A 25,333-nucleotide genomic window follows, 5' to 3' on the forward strand; every position below is an offset into this window, starting at 1 on the left:
CCCTGGCATCGCCTTGATTAAGAGCCCCTACGAGTATACCGGGTGCAACAAAATGATGGGATCCTCGATCCCTGTGTTGTGAACTGAGGTGGAACAGGAGGCATGATTGTTCACCCCGTACTCCGTAGCTCTACTTGAGTCAGTACTGGCATGGCAAGATGACGAGCGCCATCATGCCGGCATCTGTGACTGCAGAAAATCAAACACGCCGGTGGGGAAGTACTCTTCATCAAACCCCCAGAGATCGGCCATCATAGGGTCAGCAGAGCCCTCGGAAAGTCCATTTTGTTGCTGCTTTACTTCAAACTCAATACCGTTTCCTCTCTCCGCGGATAGGGGAGCAACCCCCAAGAGAGGGGGCGGATGGTTCAAGATCGTGTCGCGCTCGCCCAGTGGTTGGGCCCCAGGGATTATGACAGGTTTAAACATTGAAGCATTGTCATGAGAGGCCTGCGCGAGAGACTGTGGATTACCATAGCTTCTCTTCTCCCATTCCTCAAGGCCTGTAAGCATTTTCTTCAAGCCGCGCGATATATGGTGACTGAGATGGCGCTCACTGGCGCGCTTGCTGCAGGATACCATCAGCTCAATGATTCGGCCGACCAGTGCTCGCACGTACGAGACATCGATGTGGAGACCTGCCGACGCGATCGAATTTTGTTGATTCTGACTGATCGTGACGATGTTCGAGCAGCCCTTGGCGGCAATCTTCAAGAGAAAGACGGCGGCGAATGTGATCATGCTATGAAGGTACAGTGGAACACCAACCAGTGCTCGTTGAATGTCAGGCTCGTCTAGGACTACCATAAGTGTCCCGATCGCAGACTCGATAGCCAAATTTGCGCGCTTCTTCCGTTCAGCTGACATGGGGCGTGTTGAATTCGAAGAGTGGTAAGTTCGCAAGGCGACAGAGTTCAATTGCAATCGGCAGAAATTATAGTGTAGATATACAGCTTTGTAAGGATACGCACCAACATAGCGACTACCGGCTGTACCAGTAAAGGATTAGTGAACGAGAGGGAAATGCATTATAACTAAAGGACAGCTGAACATACCTAGCCGCGGTAGCCATGCAGAGCGCCAGTCCCCAAGGTCAGCGTCGAACTTATCGATAATGGAAAATTCGCTTTCTGGAACCTCCAAGTCGACATCGGGGCCAAAAGCATGATATATCCTTGTGAGTATAATGAAAAGATCCACCTGACTGTGTAGACGAAGATCGGACTGGGATACTGATGGTGAAAGTATGAAGGTGTGATGATTTGTGATGCTATGGTCCTCGTGTATTATGGGCGGGCGCCCGTAGGCAATGGAAAAATGGTGTTCTAGAGTCTAAAAATGTCAGATTTCATTTCATACATAGAGTTTGGGGCGAAGGATGCTTACATATAGTAGGTACCAGAGTCTAGCCTGTTCCTTGTGCTCATGGGAACCCAGTGTAGCCTTCCTATAGGCTTGGTGGAGATTTCTCTCTGTCGCAATTCGCACTGCGTACCCTGACAATTTCCAGCTCACATCGGCGAGCCAGAAAGCTCCTATACATAACGCACGCAAATCATCCAGGGTATGATGCCGATCAAGCATTGACTCGGATGCTAGTTTTGCGAACTCCGTATAGCATGTATCGAAGACGCGTTCTTTATGAGGTAGGTGAAGTGCCGTCACGGCAAAAATGGCAGCAGAAAGCATTGAAGAGGAGTTTCGCAGAGAAGTTAGATCCTTATGTACGAGCAATATACCATCCCACAAATAGCGGTTGAGAACACGGTCAAAGTGGTCAAATAATTCCTCTGCCTCTTGTAGATCTACTGCTCCTCGAGAGACAAAATCCGTAACGAGATCATGCGCGTGCTGCCGTCCGGGAGACGTAGCCCGAATATCGCTCAACTGTGTCACTTCATACAGACTGCCCATCGGAGCGGTGACAAGTGAAGCTACACCATTTTCCTCCTTGTCGATAGCATACTGCGGCTGTTGCGCCAGATCCGCTGTAGGAAGACTCGATATATCGGCGCCCGGGCGTACTGCTGAATTGGCGGATCCAGCCACTCCGTTCTCTCCCACCGCCGGGGGCGTATCATCTGTTGATACTGTAGATGCTTTGCGGTCTCTCTTTTTGGGTGGTGACTCGGCCGATTTTCCAACCGCCTGATAGTATGACAATTCGGGCAGTTGGGCTTTCCGGAGCAAATCGGCCATAGCGAGTTCGATGGTCGATTTCCACCTGCAGCGCAGAACATGGCTGTTAGCAACGTTGTGTCTATTGCAGATAGCAGTTTGATGAGATTCATACTCTGCTTCATCGTCAAGCAATGTTTGCAGGCTTTTGTTGACGACGCAATCTAGGCCCATGCGACGACATCGTTGACAAACCGTCTCCCCTACATTCATATCACATCGGACTTTATGCCGTTTGCACTCGGTACAAGCTCGTATTCTTCGCGATATCTTTGGAACATGAATCGGGCTCTGGCGAGAGTCATTCTCCGATACAGAATGCAGGAGACCGCCTTGAGGAGACACACCCGAGGATGCCTCGCCATTGGCTTCGAAGTGAGGACGACTCCGTTTCATTGCGCGATGGCGCTGTTCATCGCCTAAGACCAAGCACTGGCGCCTCTTTTTGCGTTTCGAGGGAAATTCTTTCTCTGTAATGACGCGGGGGTTGGCGACTTGGATAAGAAAGAGGAGAGGGGTTTGATCGCTGTTAACTGGGGCGGACCCGCTCGAGCTAGCTTGAGTCTTGACAGCGAGAGCTCCTAGCCCTCCTGAATTGATAGTGTCGTCTTGAGCCTGCTTATAAGTAGACCTACGGTAACCTGCTTATTGTCTGCTGACTATGGGCCTGCAGCACTTTGATTAATACGTATCTAGGTGTGCTGGTCTCCCCCGAGGCTTCATCTGTCATCTGCCGATAATGGCGAGCCCAGGTCTTGGCATTATTGCCAAATGCTGAGATAGGTGCTTGGGTAAGTGGGGCAGTCACGTGAAAACACCTAGGACATGCGCTATACCCAATATGTTCTAATGGTGTCACCGCGTCCAACGCGTTTCACGGCCGCGACCACTGTCTAGCCATTATATCTATGCTCGACCGCTCAACTCTCGAACTGCGACTTTGTCTATCTAGTAGTCATCAGCAAGCTCAGCATGGGTATCAAACGTGCGTATACAACTTCTTGCTGATCAGGCAGCGGTGTTGGCCGTCAATTGCTCATTCCTGTGGTTGCAGACCTTTATCAAGTGATCGCGGAAAATGCGCCCGATGCCATCAAGGCAGGGGATATTAAAAATCATTTCGGCCGCAAGGTTGCCATCGTACGTTTTGTTCTCCTGTACTTATTTGCATGTGTGCGATAAATCTGCGGCGGCTACAACTAACAGTATATTCCGGTGTATAGGATGCGTACGTTATATAACTTGGGAACGGAGCCTGTATTTGCTTGAAGTTGATGCTGACGTACCACAGTTCAATGAGTATATACAGCTTCCTTATTGCCGTACGCTCGGAAGGCCAGCAGCTTATGAGTGACACTGGTGAGACTACGTCGCACCTCATGGGCATGTTTTATCGGACGCTGCGCATGGTGGACAACGGCATCAAGCCTCTATACGTTTTCGACGGGGCGCCTCCGAAATTGAAGTCGGGTGAACTAGCTAAACGAAGTGCAAGGAAACATGAAGCCACTGAAGCACATGAAGAAGCAAAGGAGACGGGTACGGCCGAGGATGTCGAGAAGTTTTCGCGACGGACTGTGCGAGTGACAAGAGAGCACAACGCGGAATGCAAACAACTCTTAAAGCTCATGGGAATCCCCTATATCGATGCCCCCACAGAGGCCGAAGCACAATGTGCTGTACTTGCCCGCGCTGGGAAAGTGTACGCCGCAGCCTCGGAGGATATGGATACCTTATGCTTTGAGTCGCCCATTCTGCTGAGGCATCTTACTTTCAGTGAGCAGAGAAAGGAGCCCATTCAAGAGATTCATTTGAGTCGTGCTCTGGAAGGGTTGGACATGGACCGAAATCAGGTAACCTCATCCCGCGCAAAATTGAACTTTGATCCTGATACTTTTTGTGCATTTTCTAGTTCATTGATCTCTGCATTCTGCTCGGATGTGACTACTTGGAGCCAATTCCTAAAGTCGGGCCCAATACCGCGCTAAAATTAATCCGTGAACACGGTACCCTGGAGAAAGTAATCGAGTCCATTGAGAAAGACCCCAAGCAGAAATATGTCATGCCGGATTCTTGGCCGTATCAGGATGCCAGAGAACTTTTCATCAACCCTGATGTCCGAGATGCCAACGATCCTGAATGTGACTTCAAATGGGAGGCGCCGGACGTCGAGGGCTTGATAGATTTTCTCGTGAAGGACAAGGGTTTCAATGAAGACCGAGTACGAAACGGCGCTGCCCGTTTACAAAAAAATCTAAAAACCGCGCAACAGTCTCGCCTGGAGGGTTTCTTCAAGCCGGTTGCGAAAACGGAGGCGGAAAAGGCAAGCCTGAAGCGCAAGCACGATGAGAAAATCCAAGAGCAGAAGAAGCGCAAGAAGGAAGAGGCGAAGGCGAAGAAGGAAGCGAAAGCTCGGCCCCGGGCTGCTGTATAGAACCCGGAGGATTCTCCTGGCGTTGTTGGGAGAAGCGAGAAAATGCATATTCTCATGGTAGAGAAGGGCGTTCATGGTTGTATAATACTCGAGAGGGCCACAGGCCTTGCTCCCATAATCCAAGTCCAGACTATTCCATCTTTTCATGAAACCTTTCAGAACTGTAGGAAGCTTTACAAGCTCTACTTATTCAAACTTTCGCCGGCCTTGTGTCCTGTAAGTTGCAAGAACAGTGATTATGATCTAGACTTGATTAGTCTCGTTATGGACAAAGAGATCTGCTGCTGCCTTTACCATGTACGTTGTACAACAATCAGCCCATAATGAGAGTACTGAAAGTGCCTTTTAGGGGTTCAACTCTCGGGCACGACAATAACTAATCTGACTCTGGCCGGTTGATACTATCTTCAGCCTCTCGCTGAGAAAGTGTTTTGTGCTACCTGTGTTGAATGCATTGCAGACCTTGAATGGCGCGATACCTATCGGATGGAAATATATATTCCAGCGGCCCAAGACCACCGATTACCCCAGCCAACACCTAGCAATCTTGAAGAGCTCAATAGCATGCGCAGCGATACAACAGCTTAACCAAGCATAAGCAATACTACTCTTGGGGACCAGATTAAGAGTTGGAGCGCGACTCAGGGACTACTCCAATGGTTGCTTGCGGCCATCTGTCGAGCCCACCTAGGCACGAACCATGGCCGAACCAAGCGCCGACTGGCATCCTTTGTTCTGCACAAATATTGAGCTCTTAGCCATGAATAACGGACGTTGGTTCGCAGTAAGCGGTCATCACGACCCTTGTCAACTGCTTTGAGTCAAGCCGTCTCAGCCCTCCAGTCTTTGCCTTCTAACAGCGCGAGGCTAAACTTAGGTTACCCTCGATGCTCAGCTTGCAGACGAGTTTGTGAGTTACTATTGCTGATTGCCCAAGCCATCGACAATCCACATACGCAGCCCCTACGTGATTTGCGGGGAATAAGCGCTTTTATTAGCGAGATAGTGGCGCATGTTGCGCGATGCCCATCAACAATCGCTTGACGACCAACACGCATATACGTATACAGTTATCAATCGATACCCACTTCGAGATTCCAGAAAGCGAGGCTCTTATTACTTTTTTTTTTTTTTTTTCGGATGAGCTGTAAAAGGGCGCCCGGGCTGTCTGGTAATGCCGGAGTTGAGAGCGCACTGCTCGGGACTCGAGTCCATGGGGCCACCCTGGGGTAGTAGTGATTTGGCGAGGACTACCCCGTAGGCAATCGAAAAATGCAATGGAAGGGGAAGATCGGCCGATAAGTAGGATCCGAGTACTTATCCAGCTGCTGGCCGGCTGCCTAGTCCCAACCTACCACGCGGAATGCCAGGAGACCATGAGCTTGACTGGGCCGCAGACAAATCTGAGGATGTTGCATCCTTGACAGCGGCGGACTTGGATGAATCTGTGATCTGAAGCTGAATCTGGGGGACTGCTACCTACAGAAGGAGATAAGCAGAATAAAAATAAACCTGTTCGCCAGCATTATCTGCAGTGCTGCCGGTGTTCTGGGTGAGCGCGCGGGTTGTGTGTGGCGCGAATCGACCCTTCAGAATCAGTGATGCACTCGAACGGGCGCAATCCGGCAGGGGCGACCCTTGATACCGAATAGTACTTAGTAAGATGCCGATAGGATGAGGATCAAGTGATGACGCTTCAAGAAGAGAGGATCTTGAACTGAGGATGGGGATAGAGAACCTGACCTGAGAGAAGACGCGCGGGAGGAGAGTTGGGAATTGGGCGCAGGGACAAGAGGAAGAGGGACGGGTAGGCACGGGGTCGAGGAACGCCCGCAGCAGTGATGGGAGGATTGCTATTATTATTCGCAGCTCAAAGACAGCTCGGTAATCCAGCTCTACCAATCAGCCGAGGGGAAAAGACACAAATAGAGAAGAGAGAATTCAGCAGAGCTTGAGCCTTGACGTGTTTTGTGGTGATCCAGTGTCAACACCGGCTGCCCTATATAAAGCGCGCGTGCCCCGCGGCCGTTCCTCCTCTCGATTCTCGACTCCTTTCTGCTTCCACCCATCTCTCCTCCACATCCCCCCTGCCGTCTGTCGCTGATCCCCGGATCTTTAGCATCGTCTATTGCTCTTCTGATATTCCTTTCTATCATCCCAACCGTCCCTTTCCACCATGCCTCCCAAGAAAGCTCCCACCGCGGCCAAGAAGGCCGCTGCTGGCCCGGTTCACACCTCCTACCGTGGTATGATTTCACTGATCTTTCTCCACCCCCACTTCGCGTCGCAATCAAAGTAGTAGCGCTGTTGTCGCGAACAAACGCTGATTCGTTCTATATAGATATGATCAAGGAAGCCATTCTGAGTGTGAGTTGATCACGTTGTTTCTGGCCACCCTTGGATGACGCTGCCGGGCGGGAGCAACCCCCGACCGTGACACGTCTCCCACCTGTTGATCATCCCAACATCATGCCTGAGCGTGTGATTTCCATCGTAATCTTGATCGCTAACACCCGTCGCTGTAGCTGAAAGAGCGAAATGGTAGCAGGTATGTTGTTTTGATGTTCCTATCGCTCCAACGCGCGCCGCTCCTCGTCGTCGCGGCCATCACGAGCTTGTCGCATCGGATGCTAACCTTGGGCTCCTCATGACAGCCGCCAGTCAATCAAGAAATATGTGCTGGCGAACAACAAACTTGCGCCGGCCTCTCAAAATGCCTTTGACAGCCAGTTTAACAAGGCGATCAAGAGCGGTGTCGAGAAGGGCGATTTCATCCAGCCCAAAGGTAAGCTAAATCTCTGTCGCGTAGCCGTCTATTATCTTTTATCAATCGCATTTCTCGCCTCGTTCTTCTGAGGCACTGCCCTGCAAATCTGCACGTGCGGTACTATTATTTTCCCTCACCAAATAGCTAACCAGGCCCGTCTTTAGGAACCTCTGGCCCCGTGAAGCTCGCCAAGAAGGAGGCTCCAGCTAAACCCGCTGTCAAGGTAAAAACGGTGCCTCATGATTTTTCAACTTGACTAGTTAACGCTAACACCATTTAGAAGCCCGCTGCTGCCACCAAAGCTGTTGCTCCCAAGAAGACAGCCACCAAGAAGGCCGACAAGGCCGAGAAGCCCAAGACGAAGAAAACAACTGCCGGCGTCAAGAAGCCTGTTGGCAGGCCCAAGGCCAACACTGCGAAGCCCCGCAAGACTAGCACAGCTGTGAGTTCCCTTGAACAGTCTCTGCTTCGTGCATTGTATTAACTCTGAAGAAGGCCCCGGCTGTTGTTGATAAGCCCAAGGTTGTCAGCGTGACCAAATCGGGCCGCAAGACCACGACGACGGCAAAGCCCGCCGAAAAGGCAACCAAGAGGGCCACCAAGAGCAAGAAGGCCTAGACTTGCGCTTTTGCTTTAAACGTGATTTGAGCATCGTTTAATGTCCTGACTTGGGTTGGTACACCCAAGCTCGCCTTTTCTTTCTCATGTAATTTCTTGTCATGCTTATATTCCTTTTCGTTCCGAGTCTGGGGATTCCTCGTTTATCTCAATATTTTGGTTGGACTGGCGTCTTGCGATGGATTTTCGATTGGGAATGCTTTTGTGATCTCCCTGGGGCTGGCTGGGATTTGAATTGTCGTTATATCTAGGTCTAGGCTATTTCTATTCTGTTGGTTCTGATGATCTTTGAGGCCTCAGGAGCTACAGCTGTCTAACCTGTAGTAACTTGGCTCGTTTTATATAATAATCCAAGGCACAGGTAAGAGCTGCATATGCGGAAGATCAGACTCTTGAACGTATGCTACGGCACAGCATATATGGTTAAGTTTACTGGTTGCTCTCGCTGATGCGCAGCACATGGTTAATGGCGAACGGTACTTCTAGATAATGAAGTTCTATATAGGACGACTGATTGCGTTGGGTTTCGCATTCCTGCATTATGGCAAGCCGCTGTAGGGGCACAGGCGGATGGTTAGGGTTCAAGACATAAAGTTATGCCATCGGCCCGAGGTTAGTCCATAGTTATGCACGTAACATGCCGGAACAGGGTACAATGCTTGGCAGCATACATATTAATAGATATGTAATGTGTTGCAGCGGGAGCAATCAATATAAGATTAAGAATAGGGGAGAGCCTTGACACCGCCAAGTCGGTGGTAAACATATCCTTCATGGCAGAGTCAGGCTCGAATTAGGCTGCGCCTCACTAGAGACTGGTGCATCGGAAGCTCTTGGGAGATTGTGAGAATTGTACAGTAGTACCTGCGTGCGGTCGCTCTTGATGATGGCAGGACAGCATCTGGTTTGCTTTCACTTGCAAATGGTGATAAGCCTTCGAGGTGCCTGGATTGATTGATCCTGTTTGAGTTTGATGGGATCCCAATGGTGGAGATAGCATGAACCTAACCACGGACTGGCGCCGTTGCCCCTGCTTGTTCACCACAACTAGGCAGTAGCAATAATGACACCAGGAGTAAACATCAGGAGGTCCAGCTGCTGAGAGGGAGAGCCCTGGAGGCAAACAGGAAACACCGCTAAAGACCTGGTCTACTTGTGCATCCTCCGACCCTGACAACAAGACTGAGGCTTAATTGCGTATATTACACGGAGTTACTGGACTTTACCGTACCAGAACCGCCCTGCTGCCCAGTGCGCTCTCACGACTTGCAGGTTCCCTGCTGTCCTTCCATCGCAGTCGATTCTTGTCTTCTACATCTTCCTGTTTCTTGGATACCTCAACCTTGTCAAACCTGACCATCTTACTGCTTACCGCTACCCACGCCCCCTCTGGATTTACCATTCACCGCACCTTGCACCTTTCTCGTTCACGAACACGCTGTCGGGAGTGCTGTGCCGTCGACCGTCGCCCTGGCCTGCTCTGACACTCGGATCATGACAACCGATCTCTAAATAATCTGCCACGCCGCGGCTGGCCGCTCTTGTGACCTGAAGGTGTTTCTTTCGGTCCTGAAGTCTTCCAATTACTGGTTGCATTCAATCCTTGCTTCCAGTGCTATCTCGCCCGATTCCCTGATACAAAAGTCTGCGGAGGACTCCTTGACTGGCCGCTCTTGCACGGCATCTCTGCTGCGCGACGCCGCGCTGCTATCAATCTTACTTCCGATTCTACTCCGCCCGTCGTCCCCCGGCGCCTGGGTCACGACTCGCGACCATGCCGTCATTCTCAAATGAGTATCCTTCCCAGACGGCTACAGCAACCGCTACACATCCTCGGTCACTTGGCGTGCCCCAGGATAGAACCCACGATAAAAACTCGGTAGGAAACACTTTTGTCTGGACAAATTGGCCCAATGGTGACTCCAATCACCTCGAGACTTCGACGGACCGCCATGTCGCTAATGGTAGTACTTACTCTCTGGCTGGTCCCCGATCAAGCGCCAGCTCCTACAATCGAGAATTCTTACAGTCCAAAGATGGAAGCCTGCATTCGTTAGGGAATGGATCTGCTCGTGAGCCGAAGGAAGGGAGGCCGCCGTCTACTACAATGGATAAGGAGCTTCCCCGCAAGTCGTCCGATACGGGGGTTTGTTCAGCAATAACTTCCAATGCTAGCCATCAGGCTAATGGGACCTTGGCTGGCCACAGATCACTCAACGGCAGACATATGGTAAATGGGGATTCGAGACCGTCCGTTGATGAACTAGTTCACTCGGACACAACGCGTAATCCTGCAATGGCACGACTGTCCACATCGTTCCCGGACAGCAGTGGTCGCCTCTCTCCAGATCATGGCGGCCTGTCCCCGACCCAGAAAAGTACTCATCGGCATTCGTCTCCCCCAGTTGCTGCGGGAGTCAATCGCAGCAATACCCAGGAGTCGGTTAATTCTAGCCTTCGAAACAGACATACATTGCAAGTCCCGAGGACGACCACTGGTCGTCGAAGTAGTCGTGATCAACCGGACGAGGCTGCGTACAGCAGTGGTCGCCTATCTCCGACGGCGGGAACACGCCGCCCGTCTCTTGGGCTGGCTCGCCGTACCACCAGAACGAATCAATCCGATATCCTGTTGGATGAAGCGAACCCGGATGAAGATGCAGCCCGCTGGGCGGAAGCCATCAAACAAAGGAGAGCGTCAAGAAGAAGGCGGCGAGATGAGGAAGATGATGATAGGGTCGTCGTCGGAACAAAAGTTGATCGAAACCATGTCAACTGGGTCACGTCCTATAATATGCTCACTGGAATTCGGTTCACCGTGTCCAGAATTAATGCAAAAATGGACCGCGAACTGACTCCTGCCGACTTCGAAGCAAAACACAAGTTTTCTTTTGATATGTATGCTTGGCTCCTGCTCCGACAATACTGTCCACCACTAATTTTGATTTGCTAACAGAACCGGGAACGAGTTAACGCCATCTGCTCAGTATGATTTCAAATTCAAAGACTACGCGCCCTGGGTTTTTCGTCATCTCCGATCGAAATTCCGACTAGATCCTGCCGACTACTTGATTTCACTTACGAGCAAGTATATTCTCTCGGAACTGGGCTCTCCAGGGAAAAGTGGCAGTTTTTTCTATTTTTCTAGGGACTACAAGTATATCATCAAAACTATCCACCATGCTGAACATAAATTGCTGCGAAAGATTCTCCCTGAATACTACAAACATGTGGAGCAAAACCCGAACACCTTGATATCGCAGTTTTACGGTCTTCACCGAGTCAAGATGGCCTACGGCCGCAAGATTCATTTTGTTGTCATGAACAATCTTTTCCCCCCGCATCGAGATATTCATTCCACATTCGACCTCAAGGGGTCCATGATTGGCCGTGAAGTGAGTGAAGAATATATCAAAGACCACCCACGTTCTACGATGAAGGACCTAAACTGGCTTCGGAGAAATCGTCAATTAGAATGTGGCCCTGGAAAACGGGAATTCTTCCTCGCCCAGCTCAAGCGCGATGTGGAACTGCTGAAGCGATTAAAAATTATGGACTACTCCCTTCTTGTGGGTATACATGATTTGGAGAAAGGAAACGAGGAAAAACTCCGCGATAAGACCCTCCAGGTATTCCAACCTGGAGCTGACCGCGAAGAGGATATCCACCCGAACATGTTGATGCGCACCCCATCAAAGCTGGAGAACGAGCGCAAGGCGCGTGAACTTCGAATGCTGATTCAGAAGGAGCGTCCCGTCCCTCTCGATAAGGCGACTGCAAAGATGCCGGACGAAATTCTCGACGAACGCAAGTTCCACGTTTTCTACTCCGACGACGGCGGCTTTCGAGCCACACATGAAAATGGCCAGCCTGGTCAAGAGATTTATTATCTAGGGATTATTGATTGTTTGACACACGTACGTCTTGCTTAATGATGTTCTTGGGCATGTCGGCTAATTATCAAGTAGTATGGCACGGTCAAAAGGATAGAGCATTTCTTCAAAGGCCTAACTCATGATCGAACACAAATATCCCCTATTCCCCCCGAGGGCTATGGCGTTCGATTTGTCAACTTTATTAGAAGAATCACAATGTCCGAGGAAGAGGCACACAGGATTCAGGAGACAGAAACGACGGAGCAAAACAACGCTGTCAATCAATTACCACCGCGCACACAAAGTGAGACCTCAAAACATACTTCGGTCGCCACCCCTGGCCACCAACCGACGGCCCCTGCATCCGGCCCTAGCACACTTCCAATTGTTGATGAAGCCGGTGAGGCTAGCAGTGTTGGTGGACATAGTCAGCGTAGTCCACGGTCACCCTCGCCCTGTCTAAACAAAGACCTGCCACCACCACCAAATGGACCTAACGCGGAGCTGTCAGAAAAGCGGAATGGCACCTATCAGAACGGACAGAGTCTCTCAATATCGGTCTGATGACCAGCAGACCCCGTGGTTTTCGACTGCCATGCGCGAATACTTTGCCTTATTTTCCCCGTTTTGGCGCCTCTAATGATATCCCATTTGCTATGTTTCCATCTTCCACTACTTTCAGGACCATGGGGTAGATTCTCTCTACCATGCCACGAACGCAACCCTACCTTAGTCCAGTACCTCAAAAGCGAGTGATGTTTCTATGACTGATGCGACGGTATCTTCGGGCTAGCAGACATCTTATACCGTTACGCCAGCAAAATTGCTGAGGTGGGCCTTGGTATTCATTTCAACTTGGTTAATTAGTCTTGGATTGATGGTCCGCCCACCCTCAACGATCGTGCCCTTACTGCTGCTACTACAGACATACGCCAGGCATGTTCGATCAACACTCCTTCAACACCTGTAATCCACCTATACAGCCCTTGCAACTCTTTCCATCACATCTTCTCACTTTGTCAAAGGAGGCCTACGACTCGAACAAGGCTCCACAAACTTACATGTCAACCTCTGACTATATATTCCCTTTTGTTTGATACCTGGCTCAGCTCACATTCTTTCCAGACTTTCTAGCCCAATCTAAATGTCCGCCACCCTGGCCCGGCATTGCGTTTTGGGTTTATTCTTTCCTTGTCAATTTCCTTGTATACCTAGATGGCAACCAATATCGGGTTGCCTGAGAATGTTCTGAGCGGCTTAGCTTTGTTAGTCGTTATGTTTTCCTTTCCCCATGGTAATTGCCATTCCTGTTTCTTTTGTGACTGTTTATAGAAAACGGATAGAAGAAGCGTATCATTGTGAATAAACATTTATTGTAACTGGAAGCATAGGGATGTATAGGTATTCGAGGTTCTTGAATTTACATATGTACTTGATCCTTGACAGCCCTTTGCAAAGAAAAACAGGTACCTCAACCATGAGTCGCCAGGAGAGGGAGCAGTGATACACCGACTACTACAATGTGCTAAGCCACACTCTAGTATTTCTCTTTCAAGTCTTGTATATTGTACATTGCCAGGTGCCAAACCTAGGACGTCGGACCCATGCCGGCAAGATCTAGCGAAAATAGCATGCAAAGAAAATAAACCATATGATACCCAAAACATAAGATAATAATACAGAAGTAGACACTAAGCCGGTGTCAATGATGGAGTCGCATATTCGCAATCCAAAATCCGATAGACACCGGACTGAGCTACTGATCAACTGATTATGGCAATTAAAGGGGTGGCCATCTGTGCTGGCTTGAAATCCAATTCCCAGCTGCGTCCCTAGGATGGCCGCAGGGACAAGGCTCACCTGCGCTCATGAGACTCACGTGAACTCACTTTCTTCGATTCATGGTCTTTGTGCACATCTCAACTAAAGCGGCCTTGGCTTCGCTATCAGGAAATGAACTGATAGCAACAATGGCTTTGTTCGCATATTCCTGGGCTAGAGCACGGGTTTGCTCAACACCGTTGCTGCGGTAGACAAGATCTCGGGCCTAAAATTATTGAGAAGGTCAGTTATTAGTGTTGTTTCGGAGGCGCGGATAATGTAGTAAGACATATTGGGCATTTGAACGGGGTGTAGGCGTACTTTTTGCACATCTCCTTCCTGCTTGAATTTGCGGCCGACCAAAGGACCGAGTTCCGGGTTCTTTTTCCAGGCGAAAAGAAGGGGAGCAGTCGCGAGACCGAGTTCTAGGTCCGCGCCGGCGGGCTTGCCTAGCTCCGCACCGCTGACTGTGTAGTCAAGCATATCATCCACGAGCTGGAATGCTAGACCAAGGTTGCGGCCGTAAGAATATGCTGCCTCAACCACGTCAGGCGTGCTATGTCCGAGTAAGGCGGCTGCGCGGCACGACTTGCTGATTAGGCTTGCTGTTTTCAGATAGGTTTTTTGCAGGTAATACGTTATGGTGTCGTCTGTAAAAACGGGGCTCTTTTCGTCCTCGGCAGTGTTTTTGAGCTGCATAAATTCACCTTCCACGAGATTGGCAATCACAGTAGCCAGAAGTTCTGTGACTTCAGGGTCTCGTAAGCGTGCGAGCGCAACGGAGGCACGGCCAAGTAAGAAGTCACCAGCCAAGACAGCCATTTTGTTCCCAAACTCGATGTTCGCGGAGTTTGCGGAGCGACGGGTGATGGCGTTGTCAATGACATCGTCGTGAAGGAGGGAAGCGGTGTGGATTAACTCGGTGATCTCGGCGAGTCGTCGCTGGGAAGGAAGGATGTTTTCATCGCCGGAAAAATCGTACTGACCGTCTGTTGCGGAGGACGAGGAGGATGTGAGCCGGTCTAAGTCCGGGTTGGCATCGGCAAGGACTGAAGGTGAAGTGATAGGATCATTGACTGTCACAGGATTTGGGTCGGCAGCGGACATGGAACGATTGGGCCGTGGGATGGTCAACGCCGTTGCCTGCGACATGAGCAGCACCAGCAGCGGCCGCATGTGTTTGCCCTCACTCCGGGTATAGTATTTCGCCACTTTATCCAGCGTAGGATGCCCCGAGCCCAGCAGCTGACGGATATTCTTGCTGAGAAATTTAAGTTCTTTTCCCACAATCCTTAACGGATCGACTGATATCCCAGGAGGAGCTTTTGGCAAGCCCTTGAAGAGCGTCTGGGCCGCTGATACGGCCGCACCGAAGGGGGAAGCATCTTTTCGTCGAGAGGGGTGGTATTTGCGAGTTTGGAACTTGAATTGGTCGAGGCGGAAGTCATTGCGGAGACATTGCCAGCATATCAGTGTTTGAGGAGGACCTGGCGATGCCAGTGCCAGCTTGCTAGCTGGGACTGTGTGCGCTTTCATGCTCAACGCCGGCAAATCAAGAGGGAACAGTCCTCTAAGCAAGCATATGCGCGGAGAAATTGCTCTTTGAATGAAATGCAAGCCTCACCAGTTCGGAGGCAGCAGCTCTACTAGCTGTGAGACGTGGAGGTCGAGTCCGCAGAGCTGGGAAGTTTTTCCTCGGCGAGTCGAGGGCCGGCCGCCAATCGGGCCGGAACGGGAGCGTCACTCACAAACAAGGCGCGCTACGCTATCTTAACAGTCACTACTGTTATCATCATCTACATATAGTTACAATGAACAAACGAACACTTCTGTAGTTATACGTATCATGAAATAAAAGCCGCCGTGTTCGCCCTCATAGACCCCCAACAAGGCGAAGATTGCAAGATTAACAAAAGTATAGGCTCTCTCTCTCCCGAAACAACGCCGACCGCAAATCTGGGAGGCGAAGAAGGTTTCACAATCGTGAATTGTCCACAGAGCTCTTAGATGGCATCGAAGTCCCCGCCTGCATCTTCGTCGTCTATGTCCCCTTCCTGAATCTCCTTGGCCAGCTCTCTCTCACGTTCCCTTGCCTCCTGCGCACTTTTCAGCTCGAGGCGATGCTGGTTCATCGGAAATCTCATTGCCTATAGGTTAGTTAGATAATATATCAGCTAGTGGTTCATCGATGACGGAGAACGGTGCATGTGATTTACCTTAACGCTCTCGTCGTGTAGGCTTAAGCAAGCCCTGATACGCTCATGAAAAACTTCGCCAGGTTCCCTGGTAGCGTATATATCTCCAACCTCCTTGCTTTTCATGAACCCTCGCTCATGGTCCAAGCTTGCCTCAATCACGCCGTCCCGGATTGCCTTTGCAACGATGTATTCGGCCGACTCTTCACTATCCAAGCCGAGGCGAAGGCAAATATCCCGAAGGGAAATGCGCGAATAAGAAAGCGACATCATGCGGATACCTGTCTTGATCACATTCTGCCGTAGGCGTAGGATGAGGGTGTATGTGCCGTCCTTTCGGAAGGTTGAACTGTATGTATTTACAATGTTCAGAAATCCGTCTAAATCCCCAATGCTCACGGCCTGGACGAGCAGGAAATAAGGATGCAGAGCCCTTTCAAGAGCCGCCTGTCGGAATATCGCACGGTCGGGAATATCGCCCATCAGAAGCTCGACGACTACAAGCAGCTTGTGAGAAGCTTGGTAGAACCCGCGCGCACTGTGGCTCGAAGGCGACTTCCGCGTGGCTCCGATCAAATGCCCATGAGCCTCAGTATACTGCAGCTGAATAGCTCGGATGCGGCCCAAGTAATACAGGTAGCGAGCAATCTGATTGTTCGATGCCGACGGGGGAAATTGATTGTGCGAAATCAGTAAATCGGCTTGCGAAATATGAGAAGTAGAAAGATAATTACGAAGGAGGAGCGTCATCACGGTGGCCTGGGTGTCCACATCCTTTCGTAGGACGGCTGTCCGAAGGGCCGCAAGTAGTGGTTGGCGGATAGAAGTAACTGTAGCCGCAGGGGAAGGGGGTAGAGGCGCAATCTGCTCGAAGAAAAGCGAATAATAAAAGTAAACACGGGCCGCGAGAGAGTCCAGGGTACGGCGATTAAGTGCCCGAAGTCGTTCGATCAAAGCGGTCGAAAACTTGGCGCCTTTCTGGATTTCTTTTTTGTCGTAAAGATGAATTTGGACTAGGATTGACAGATATGTGTCAATCTCGGGGAGAACTTCTTTCGAAGAGGGCTTCGCCTTATCATTGTCCACATCCATCTTAGAAGTTGAGCCGGCAGCATCGAAGGCGCTGGCTTGATCAATCGCGTCTAGTAAGAGAGATGCAGTGGTACTTGATTTTGGGTAAGCCCCAACGATGACCTCGGCAAGCACGTCGGACGTGATTTGTTTGCGCATTGAGGATATCGATCTCAAAACACGAAGGGTAAACCTGGGATCAAAATGGGTAACCGCGCGTTCAAGGAAAGTGAAGTTTGTCTTGATGTCTAAGTCGCGTCGCAGAACAGCCATGTTAGTGAGCTGTTATGAAATCAGATTAAGATGTGATCACAACCAACCTTGAATGGCTTTTGCCTTGGGATCCATCTCTGACCCAGGCTCCTCGCCCCAGGCACCCTTCATGGAGACATCGCCTTCCTGGTCCTGGCCTCTGTCGCCGGATAGCCCAGAGTCCTTGATGGGAGGCACTACAACAGTCATTTTCTGGTCACCTTTCCGGTCCTTGCTGGCGTTGAAAGAGGATGTAGGCCCACCTGCCGTATCCTCGTCCATCTCGATATCTTCAGACCCATTGACGCCATTCTTCGTCGAATCGGCACCGTTGGTATGGGACTGGTCCTGCTGTTCCCCCATGCCGGAGTCTGAAGCAATACTTGAAGATGCGGCCTTCGTGGGCTTGACTTTACTGGCAGCGGTGCGAGTCGTCGTCGGCTTATCCTTGTTCGAGCTCGAACTCTGGGAACCGGAGCGAGCTTTTTCACCGTTAGCGGACGAAGAAGTATCTGGCTTGTTGTTGGACCGCAAAGAGCGTCTCTCAGCTGGCATTTTCCTCGGCCCGTGTAGATTTCAACGCTCAGGTGAGCAAAACGGAGACCGCGGTACCGGAAGCAGAAGAAGGGGCTAGTGCAGGTAGTGATTCAAGGTAGATGGAGAGGAGCAAAGCCTTGGAAATCACAGGCAGCTATAGACGTAACAAAGGCAAGCCAGGTGAGAGAGGGATGAAGAATAATGGTTGACAAACTCTGAAGAGAGTGGTTGATGATGTGGTGATGTGATGTCAAGGCTGGATGGGACAGCAAGAGATCCAGCGCAAGCTTAGTCAGGACGGTACCAGCTCGGTCTAGCTTACCAACGGAAGCTGTGGCTGCGCTGCAAGCCTGCAACTGTAGCAACCGATACACCCAAACACTGTAGCCCGCTCCAAAGGATTGGAAGAAGGTCTCACATTCGTCAAATAGTGACCAACACCACAGTTCCCAGCTCCCAGACGTCTGCCTCCTTTTGGTCAAAATCCCGTTCTGTCGATTTTGCCACGAGAAAAGAACCTGAGGCAGAAACCAGTACGCACCTGCCGGATCGCATATTCTACTCTGTAGTAGAGCTCTTGGCAAACCGCCAAAGAATAACAACCGAGATCCAAAGATCGCAGATACCACGGGTTCGTTTTCAGGGAGAATGTCACTCCTAGAAAGCCACCTAGAACAGATACTGCTCTCTTCAAATGCGATTGCAGAACTACCGTGAGTGTCACGCTTTCTATTTGTCAACTCCTACCTAGCTAATAAGCAACCAGCTTCCCCCAGCCACGGATCTTCACAAATGCGCTCCTCGGCTCCCACGATATCACTGCCCTGATTCGGGATACAGAAGCCCATGAACGAGCCCTGTTCCAGAGTGTCCCGTCCGTGAAAGCGAGTAGCGCCCAGAGACGAGCCACAAGACGAGCAACTCATTTCCAGCCCGATTCGGAACCAGAGTCCATGGCGAATCGGATCTACTCGGCTCGAAATAACAGGAGTCAGTCGGCTGTTGCTCGGGTATTAGGCTCAAATATGATGGATGAGATCAAACGCTCCGCTCGAAGCTCGAGCACTGGAGCTCGCGGCGAAGTAAATGTCGACGTCTTGCTCAAAGGCGCGGAGATACTCTGTGATGTCTAGTGAGTTCATCTTTCACTTCATCATGAGCTTTGTTTCTGACTGAAGCACAAGCCCAGTTACTGGCGCCCAAGATAGGATTGCCAGTCTCCGTTACCGCAATCAGCTTATTTCAGAGTCGATCGCAGAGTTAGAGGAGCGAGTGGCTAGGAATGCCACAGAACTAGAGAGCATGAGCCGCTTTTATAACGACGAGTACGACGAATTTGAAAACACTGATCCTCCAGATACTGGCGTCGCACATGTTACTGATGCTGACCTTGAGCGTGAACTCGAAGAGATCCGAGAGCTAGAAAAGAAAAAGCGAAATCTGGAGGCCCGTGTCAACGGAATGGAACGCGATTTGGGTGGTCTCATGGGATGAGAACATGAGTTATTCCGTTGCACTGCGGTGTACTGGTCTCAATGACCTGCACTCAGACGCCACATGCGCTGTCAAGTTGGGCTTCAGATCCGGGGCAGTCCTGAGCCTTCATGGTTCTTACCCAATACCAGGGTGCTTCTCCTAGGCCGCTTAAACCAAAAACGAGAAGGAAGGCGCGCGTGTTCACTGAGACACACGCCCGCCAGATAAAAGTGGCGAAAGGGGAAACCACTTGTATTGGTGGTCTCGTGTTGAATTGCTGCTTTTGAAGCTATTCATGTTGCACCTGGTGCTGCAAATTCTGAGCACTACAACACTACTATTGATAATCCTTATTGATAGTTTATGGATCTGTACTCGGTGGGAGTATTATGGGATTGCACCCAGGCGCGAGAGTTTACATGGGCGATGCTCTGTAGGGAAAGGTGCGATGAATCTATCTCTCTGTTATTGGAGAGATGCAAGTCAATTTCATCAGTGATAGTGAATCCAAAGCGTCAAGTACTATGAAGAATATCAATGACACTCGCACCTCGGTGGTGAGTGAAACAAAGATCCAGACATTGAGCGAAAACGAATTTCGGTCTCTCTGCGACACTATGGCGAGAGTCCCTGCTCCCTACCTACTAATAATAATCCCTAGGTATACTCCGTACTAGTAGGTACAATAATTGGTTAGCACAGTACCAACGTAATGCCAAGCCTGGGGCTCCGGCTCGAGAATCTCGCCGTCGTCCGGAGTCCCTCACTTTACTACTATCAACCAAAGTGTTTTCTTTTGATTAACCTAACCTCTATCATTAGAGCTTACCAACTTCAGAAACTGGATGTTTCCTTGTCAAATTTAAGCCACCACTGTGCTTTCTCTTTCGAAAATTTCCACGGCTCTCCGGAAAAGGCAACGGCCGAGTCCTAATCCCTTGTTCTGGCATTGACGTCGCGTCGAACTTACTATCTCATCGTCGCAAGACCGCCTATATCAAGCCATTAGGCTGATAGTACCGTAAGTATCTGTCGATATGGATAGCGCCCAGGCTCCAAGCCCCCAGCAGATGGTGCCGCAGCACTCAAATCTCATCCGGACGGATCAGGTGCAGAAGCTACCTCATCTCAACGATCAACAGAAAGTCCAACACACCCAAATAGTTCGCAACTTTTGGGAAATCCTCAATAGTCGCGATGCGCAGACTCCTGAGTACCAGCAAGCTCACACAAGGCTATCACAGCTTTCGCAATCTTTGATGAAAGGCATGCGGATGTACCAACAGAATCGACAGCTACAGCATCAGCAAATGCAGGCCACCTCCACAGCGCAGGGTCAGCCAGTTCAGCGATCGCAATCCGTCAACCCACAAAACTTCGCCCAGCTCCTCCCTCAATTCCAACAGAAAGTGAACTCGTTACAGCTCTTCCTCCCCCCCAACATCTCAAGCGAACAAGCAGGGACATGGCTCCCGGAGGCCAAACTTCGATATGGTATCGCGCTTCAAAAGCAGGAAATTGGACGAGCACGCTTGAGCGAATTGCGCCAACAACATAGTCAGCGCCAAAGTGCAGGAAACTTGACACAGGAGGAGATGCAAGAATTCAAGAATCGTCAAGTTCAGGCAGAGAAACTCTTTCGCGAAGGCAGTGAATTCTTGACCAAGTTCAAGGAACAACAAGACGTGTTCAAAGCGCAACAACAAAGGGCAGGAACACAGCACCCAGGCCAACAACTTCCACAGCAAGGCGGAGCTAGACCGGCAACAACAGCCTCTACGGCTTCAGCAGGACCAACAGCTGCTTCGACGGCAGCCCTTTCCGGACCCACGCCGGCAGCGCATACAATAAATTCTGCTGTGAGTGCTGCACGAAATCAAGCAGCGCAAGCAGCAATGTCCCCAACTCCTCAATCGGGCCAAGCGCCGGCTAACCAGGGTGCCACCCCTGCACCTGCCATTGCTGCTGGCACGCCACAACAACCACAACCTTCGCAGCCGCAAATGCAATCACAACAGACTTCTTCAGGATTTAGCCAAGTGCCCGCACCAGATGGCTCTACTCCCACAGCGTCCATTACGCAGGCTGCAAATGTACAGGGACCGCCGCGGCCTTTATCTCAACAGGCCGCTATGGCGCAAGCTGCACAAAACTACTCCAATAATACCAACGTGAATAGTCCCAACAATACAAACGCTGTTCAGCAACAGAATATGAACCAGCCCTCTGTGAATAGTCACGCTCATCCGCAGGGCTACATACAGAATCGATCCACGGAAAACTCAGGACGGAACATCAACATGGTCATTCCAAAGAACCTTAACGTCCTCCCCCCAAAGCCAGTTTCCATGACTACAGACCGACCAACTCTGTCTGGTCCCAGCCACAGCGCTATGGGTGTGATGGGTCAGCCCGCTATACAGAAACATCCTGGTTATGTCCTTGAAGGTGAAGGTCAGCGCGTTCTCAGCAAAAAGATGCTTGATGTTCTAGTTCGTCAAGTAACAGGTGGAGGTGAAGGTGAAGGACTCACCCCAGATGCTGAAGAGGTATGCTCAAGAGTTCATCCGATTTTTTTTGCGTTAAGCACATTCACTAATCCGCGTGGTGCCTACAGTTTATGCTTCAAATGGCCGATGATTTCGTGGATGATGTGATTACTGCTGCATGCCGCCTCGCCAAGCTCCGCCATTCGTCCAGCCTTGAGATTCGGGATCTACAGCTTGTTCTAGAAAGAAACTATAACATGCGCATTTCAGGTTTTTCCACCGATGATCTCCGCACTGTCAAGAAGCCACAACCTACGCAAGGCTGGACCCAGAAGATGTCGGCTATTCAAGCTGCGAAGGTAACCCAGGGAAGAACAGAATAATCTTCGCAGCGATTGAGATTCTCCCCTCGAATCCTTGGTCGTCAGAGTGCATTACTTCGGCATAATAATCGCAACGATTCACCCCCTTCGCATATGGTATATCCGATTTTGGATGACTATGCCTTGAGCCAATTTTCCCCGCTCGTCCTGAGGCTCAACATGCTGTAGCTGCTTCGATGAGCGTATGTTCGTGCTTCCCAAAGCCCTTTATTGATTCATTTTTCACTTCTTCCCCTGTTGTTCATTTGAGGTGGATAACCCCCTCTTTTTTGCTTGATATGAATCGATAGGTATACCCGCAATGGTGTCCGGGGCTATCATGGCTTCTTTTAATGGCAGCGGAGTCACTATATTTGTTATGCTTGCGTGGCAAAAACAAGAAAGAACTATGAACTAGTAAAGTGCTCAATAAAGTTGACAGCAAAAGCAAATCATCAACATTAGCCCAAAAGATTTGTTCCGCCACCTGGTTCTGATCTTGGTAGCGAGTGCGCGCGCGCATTTGCAGATAAGTACTGATTGATTTAGGTGGACCTGGATCTACCTACTAAAACACAGTATCTAGTCAAGCACGGGCTAAGAAGGAATAGAGCATATCAACCACAATTGGCAGCGCACCTGACTTGATCTACGAGCCTAAAGCTTTTGGATTTCACAGTTACCACTACCGTCTGTGCCAGGCAAAATTATTGATATGTTGGCCTTTCTCCTTACTATTTAAGATCGGTTATTCTATGATAAAATCGAAAACACCAAGCCCAACACCCTTGGTTGTAATTGGTGTAACAGCCCGAAAGTTCAACTCGCAGACAAGCCAGACCAAGCTGTTCGGTCCGGATCTTGGTTGTCTGTTGCTCAGCCTTACCTAGTAACCTAGAACCAGAGGCTGCTGACAGTTCCCACTCAAAATAGTGTACGGCATCTAAAGCTTTCGTTAGATTTTTTTGACGAGATGCAGCAGGTGAAACACGGGGTTTACTAGAGCCAAATGCTTGCTGTGGCCATGCCTATAACTCTAGACATTAGTGTAATGAGCAGCTTTTGACGCAGGTTATAATTCAAGATATAAAATACCCAGGAGGTCCGCTTACCAGTTACCGGTCAGGATCATACTTGTTCTTTTCATCAGAGGATGCGATACATAGCTTTTGCCAGGCTAAAGATTGCAGACTTCATTATGTTGTGTCAGCCTCATGTAAAGCCATGCAATGGTGTACAGAAAGACAATGATGGCCAAAAAAAAAACAACAACGCACAGGGATGCCCGCAGTAGTTTATTATGTAGAGTTTGAGAAGAGAACAAGCATACAGAGTAGCTACAATGGCTATCTAAGCCTTCAATGACGGAATATTAAGATAAATCCGTGGAAGACTCCAAAGCAACAGCATCCCAGAAATAAACAATTGGCAGTGAACTGTAACGTTGCTTCTTGGTAGAAAGAAAAAAAAGAGAAGACAAGGAGCTATGTCCGACACCAAATGAAAATTCACCTGCTCATTCACTCTGGGTAGGAGGTGGAATGTAAAAGTCCTCAATCTGCCCAGGCTGTTTGAAGTGAATAGGGACAGTGAATAGTATCTAGGGAGTTCTGTGAATGGGAGCCTCTCCAGAACTTCTCTAACCTGGGTATTTAATCCGCTCCCCTGCCTGCCCTTCGAGTTTCCTTTCTTCCCTCATACCCTGCTTTCCCACTTCTCATTGCTTCTACTCTTCCAGTGTTGACCTCTTACACGACTGAGTGACACCACAAATCAAAAGCAACCAATCCCCAATCCTCACCAACATATCATCCATGATTGTATCGATATTTGCTGTCCTCCTAGCTTGCATCTCTGGTGTTGAAGCTGGTAACCGCCTCTGGGAGCCCTCTCTTTCTTCGAAATCGATCAACGCTCGCTGGGGCCATGTTCCGCTAAATGTCGGTGTTTTCTCCCCATGGCCATATAAAGTGATCCCTCTCTGTTACGAAAGCATTGAAACTGAAGAAAAGCTGGCGGAATGGATTGATGCGGCAATGGAGCTGTGGTACGCTGCAGGACTTCCCCATGAATACAGAGTCGAGAAGGCGTCGGCCATCAAGTGTACCACGCAGTCAAACAAGGCTCTGAGGGTTATCTACCATGATCGCCATATGATTACGGACACGGGAATGCTTCGCGAAGGCGAAGGTTCAAGAATGACTATCGGCGTGCGAGGTGATCTGCTTGGGGATAAAGCCGCTAACATTGCCCACGAGCTCGGGCACGCCTGGGGACTTATACACGAGCATCAGGTTCCAGTATTCTGGAATCCCAATGGTCATGATAAGGTTTTCAAGTTCTATTGCGGCGCTCTATACGATTATGATATCGCCACTGCAAACCTGCAAGAGCCTCAAATATGGGGTGCAGAAGGAATCTGTCGCGATTGGTTTGCTGCCTTGGCAAAGGGTTTCAGCGGCACCAGTTTCCTGCCTAGACTGGATACCATCCATCCACATGGCATGGATACAACCGAGAACGACGTGGACTGGGAGTCTATCATGATTTATCCCTCCTGGCTGGGCGGAAGTATGGCTGGTTCTCCATTATTGCGCGCGAATGGTGATCCCATTGGAAGTAATCTGGTGCCGACATCTTCAGACGTTGCAGGGATTCGAAACATGTACGCCTTTAGAGAATACTCAGACCCGGAAGTTATGCTTCACAACGACCCTCGCTCTGAGAAATTCGATACGTTTCAGCGACTCTCTTGCAACGGACCATGAAACTTGAATCTTTGATAGCAGAGACCTCAACCAGGCAAAATCACCACGATCCTCAAGACTTGGGCTGGGTCACGTCAGCCACGAAGCCGTACGGAGGCCGGATCTCTGAAAAACAAAAAAAAAAAAACCAGCAAATTCCATGTACACATTTCCTATGTTATTTCCATTAGTTAGTCCTTTTCGTAGAGCCACTCAGGGTCACAGCTCGGAGAGGCTCAGGATTATGTATCCGAGGAAGGCTCAGAAACGCCTTAATCAGCAACTTTTACGCTTCTTTTTAACTTCCACTCTACACGCCCAAGTAAGCCCCCTAGCCCAAGTAAGACCCTATACCCAAGTAAGACCCTATACCCAAGTAAAGAATAAGAAAAGGCGCCCTTAAGCAAAGAAAGGGGCCCCATTACACGGCTACTAGCCGCCTTTGGCCTTAGCGCCGGGAACAAGATATTAGCGCCTTTTAAACACTTACTAACCTACATGTAGGCTAGCT

At 49.9% G+C, this 25,333-nt stretch overlaps 8 protein-coding genes across 8 annotated transcripts; 6 read left to right on the forward strand and 2 right to left on the reverse strand.

The window, feature by feature from the left end:
- Positions 1-2,851, reverse strand: BDW74DRAFT_130557 (uncharacterized protein). Its single transcript, XM_073722273.1, has 4 exons — positions 2,294-2,851; positions 1,387-2,224; positions 1,056-1,332; positions 1-989 (listed from the first exon to the last, which is right to left on the reverse strand). The coding sequence occupies exons 1-4, from the start codon at positions 2,572-2,574 to the stop codon at positions 172-174; spliced, it is 2,214 nt and encodes a 737-aa protein (XP_073585657.1). The 5' UTR covers positions 2,575-2,851; the 3' UTR covers positions 1-171.
- Positions 2,852-3,084: 233 nt separating this feature from the next.
- fen1 (multifunctional nuclease RAD27) lies at positions 3,085-4,815 on the forward strand. Its single transcript, XM_073723958.1, has 5 exons — positions 3,085-3,163; positions 3,233-3,318; positions 3,402-3,406; positions 3,470-4,031; positions 4,091-4,815. Exons 1-5 carry the CDS (start codon positions 3,151-3,153, stop codon positions 4,610-4,612), a joined length of 1,188 nt encoding a protein of 395 aa, XP_073585658.1. The 5' UTR covers positions 3,085-3,150; the 3' UTR covers positions 4,613-4,815.
- A 1,973-nt stretch (positions 4,816-6,788) lies between these two features.
- BDW74DRAFT_176531 (uncharacterized protein) lies at positions 6,789-7,997 on the forward strand (the record flags this gene model as incomplete). Its single annotated transcript, XM_073728624.1, has 7 exons — positions 6,789-6,858; positions 6,954-6,979; positions 7,138-7,160; positions 7,267-7,397; positions 7,544-7,602; positions 7,660-7,821; positions 7,875-7,997. 7 exons carry the CDS (start codon positions 6,789-6,791, stop codon positions 7,995-7,997), a joined length of 594 nt encoding a protein of 197 aa, XP_073585659.1.
- Positions 7,998-9,771: 1,774 nt separating this feature from the next.
- On the forward strand, positions 9,772-12,436 carry BDW74DRAFT_167008 (1-phosphatidylinositol-4-phosphate 5-kinase; the record flags this gene model as incomplete). Its single annotated transcript, XM_073726633.1, has 3 exons — positions 9,772-10,895; positions 10,954-11,914; positions 11,966-12,436. The coding sequence occupies 3 exons, from the start codon at positions 9,772-9,774 to the stop codon at positions 12,434-12,436; spliced, it is 2,556 nt and encodes an 851-aa protein (XP_073585660.1).
- A 1,321-nt stretch (positions 12,437-13,757) lies between these two features.
- BDW74DRAFT_167009 (proteasome regulatory particle lid subunit RPN3) lies at positions 13,758-17,766 on the reverse strand (the record flags this gene model as incomplete). Its single annotated transcript, XM_073726634.1, has 5 exons — positions 13,758-13,919; positions 14,015-15,213; positions 15,720-15,840; positions 15,910-17,207; positions 17,280-17,766. The coding sequence occupies 5 exons, from the start codon at positions 17,764-17,766 to the stop codon at positions 13,758-13,760; spliced, it is 3,267 nt and encodes a 1,088-aa protein (XP_073585661.1).
- A 362-nt stretch (positions 17,767-18,128) lies between these two features.
- On the forward strand, positions 18,129-19,381 carry BDW74DRAFT_130697 (uncharacterized protein). The gene is made up of 3 exons (XM_073722274.1): positions 18,129-18,461; positions 18,515-18,880; positions 18,933-19,381. The coding sequence occupies exons 1-3, from the start codon at positions 18,397-18,399 to the stop codon at positions 19,240-19,242; spliced, it is 741 nt and encodes a 246-aa protein (XP_073585662.1). The 5' UTR covers positions 18,129-18,396; the 3' UTR covers positions 19,243-19,381.
- A 641-nt stretch (positions 19,382-20,022) lies between these two features.
- On the forward strand, positions 20,023-22,217 carry BDW74DRAFT_130706 (putative transcription initiation factor TFIID subunit 12). The gene is made up of 2 exons (XM_073722275.1): positions 20,023-21,773; positions 21,842-22,217. The coding sequence occupies exons 1-2, from the start codon at positions 20,262-20,264 to the stop codon at positions 22,094-22,096; spliced, it is 1,767 nt and encodes a 588-aa protein (XP_073585663.1). The 5' UTR covers positions 20,023-20,261; the 3' UTR covers positions 22,097-22,217.
- A 1,672-nt stretch (positions 22,218-23,889) lies between these two features.
- BDW74DRAFT_176536 (uncharacterized protein) lies at positions 23,890-24,843 on the forward strand (the record flags this gene model as incomplete). Its single annotated transcript, XM_073728625.1, has 1 exon — positions 23,890-24,843. The coding sequence occupies one exon, from the start codon at positions 23,890-23,892 to the stop codon at positions 24,841-24,843; it is 954 nt and encodes a 317-aa protein (XP_073585664.1).
- Between the last annotated feature and the right edge of the window lie 490 nt (positions 24,844-25,333).

The sequence above is a fragment of the Aspergillus multicolor genome (assembly GCF_047715735.1).
Source record: "Aspergillus multicolor strain CBS 133.54 unplaced genomic scaffold BDW74scaffold_7, whole genome shotgun sequence".
Taxonomy (NCBI): Eukaryota; Fungi; Ascomycota; class Eurotiomycetes; order Eurotiales; family Aspergillaceae; genus Aspergillus; species Aspergillus multicolor.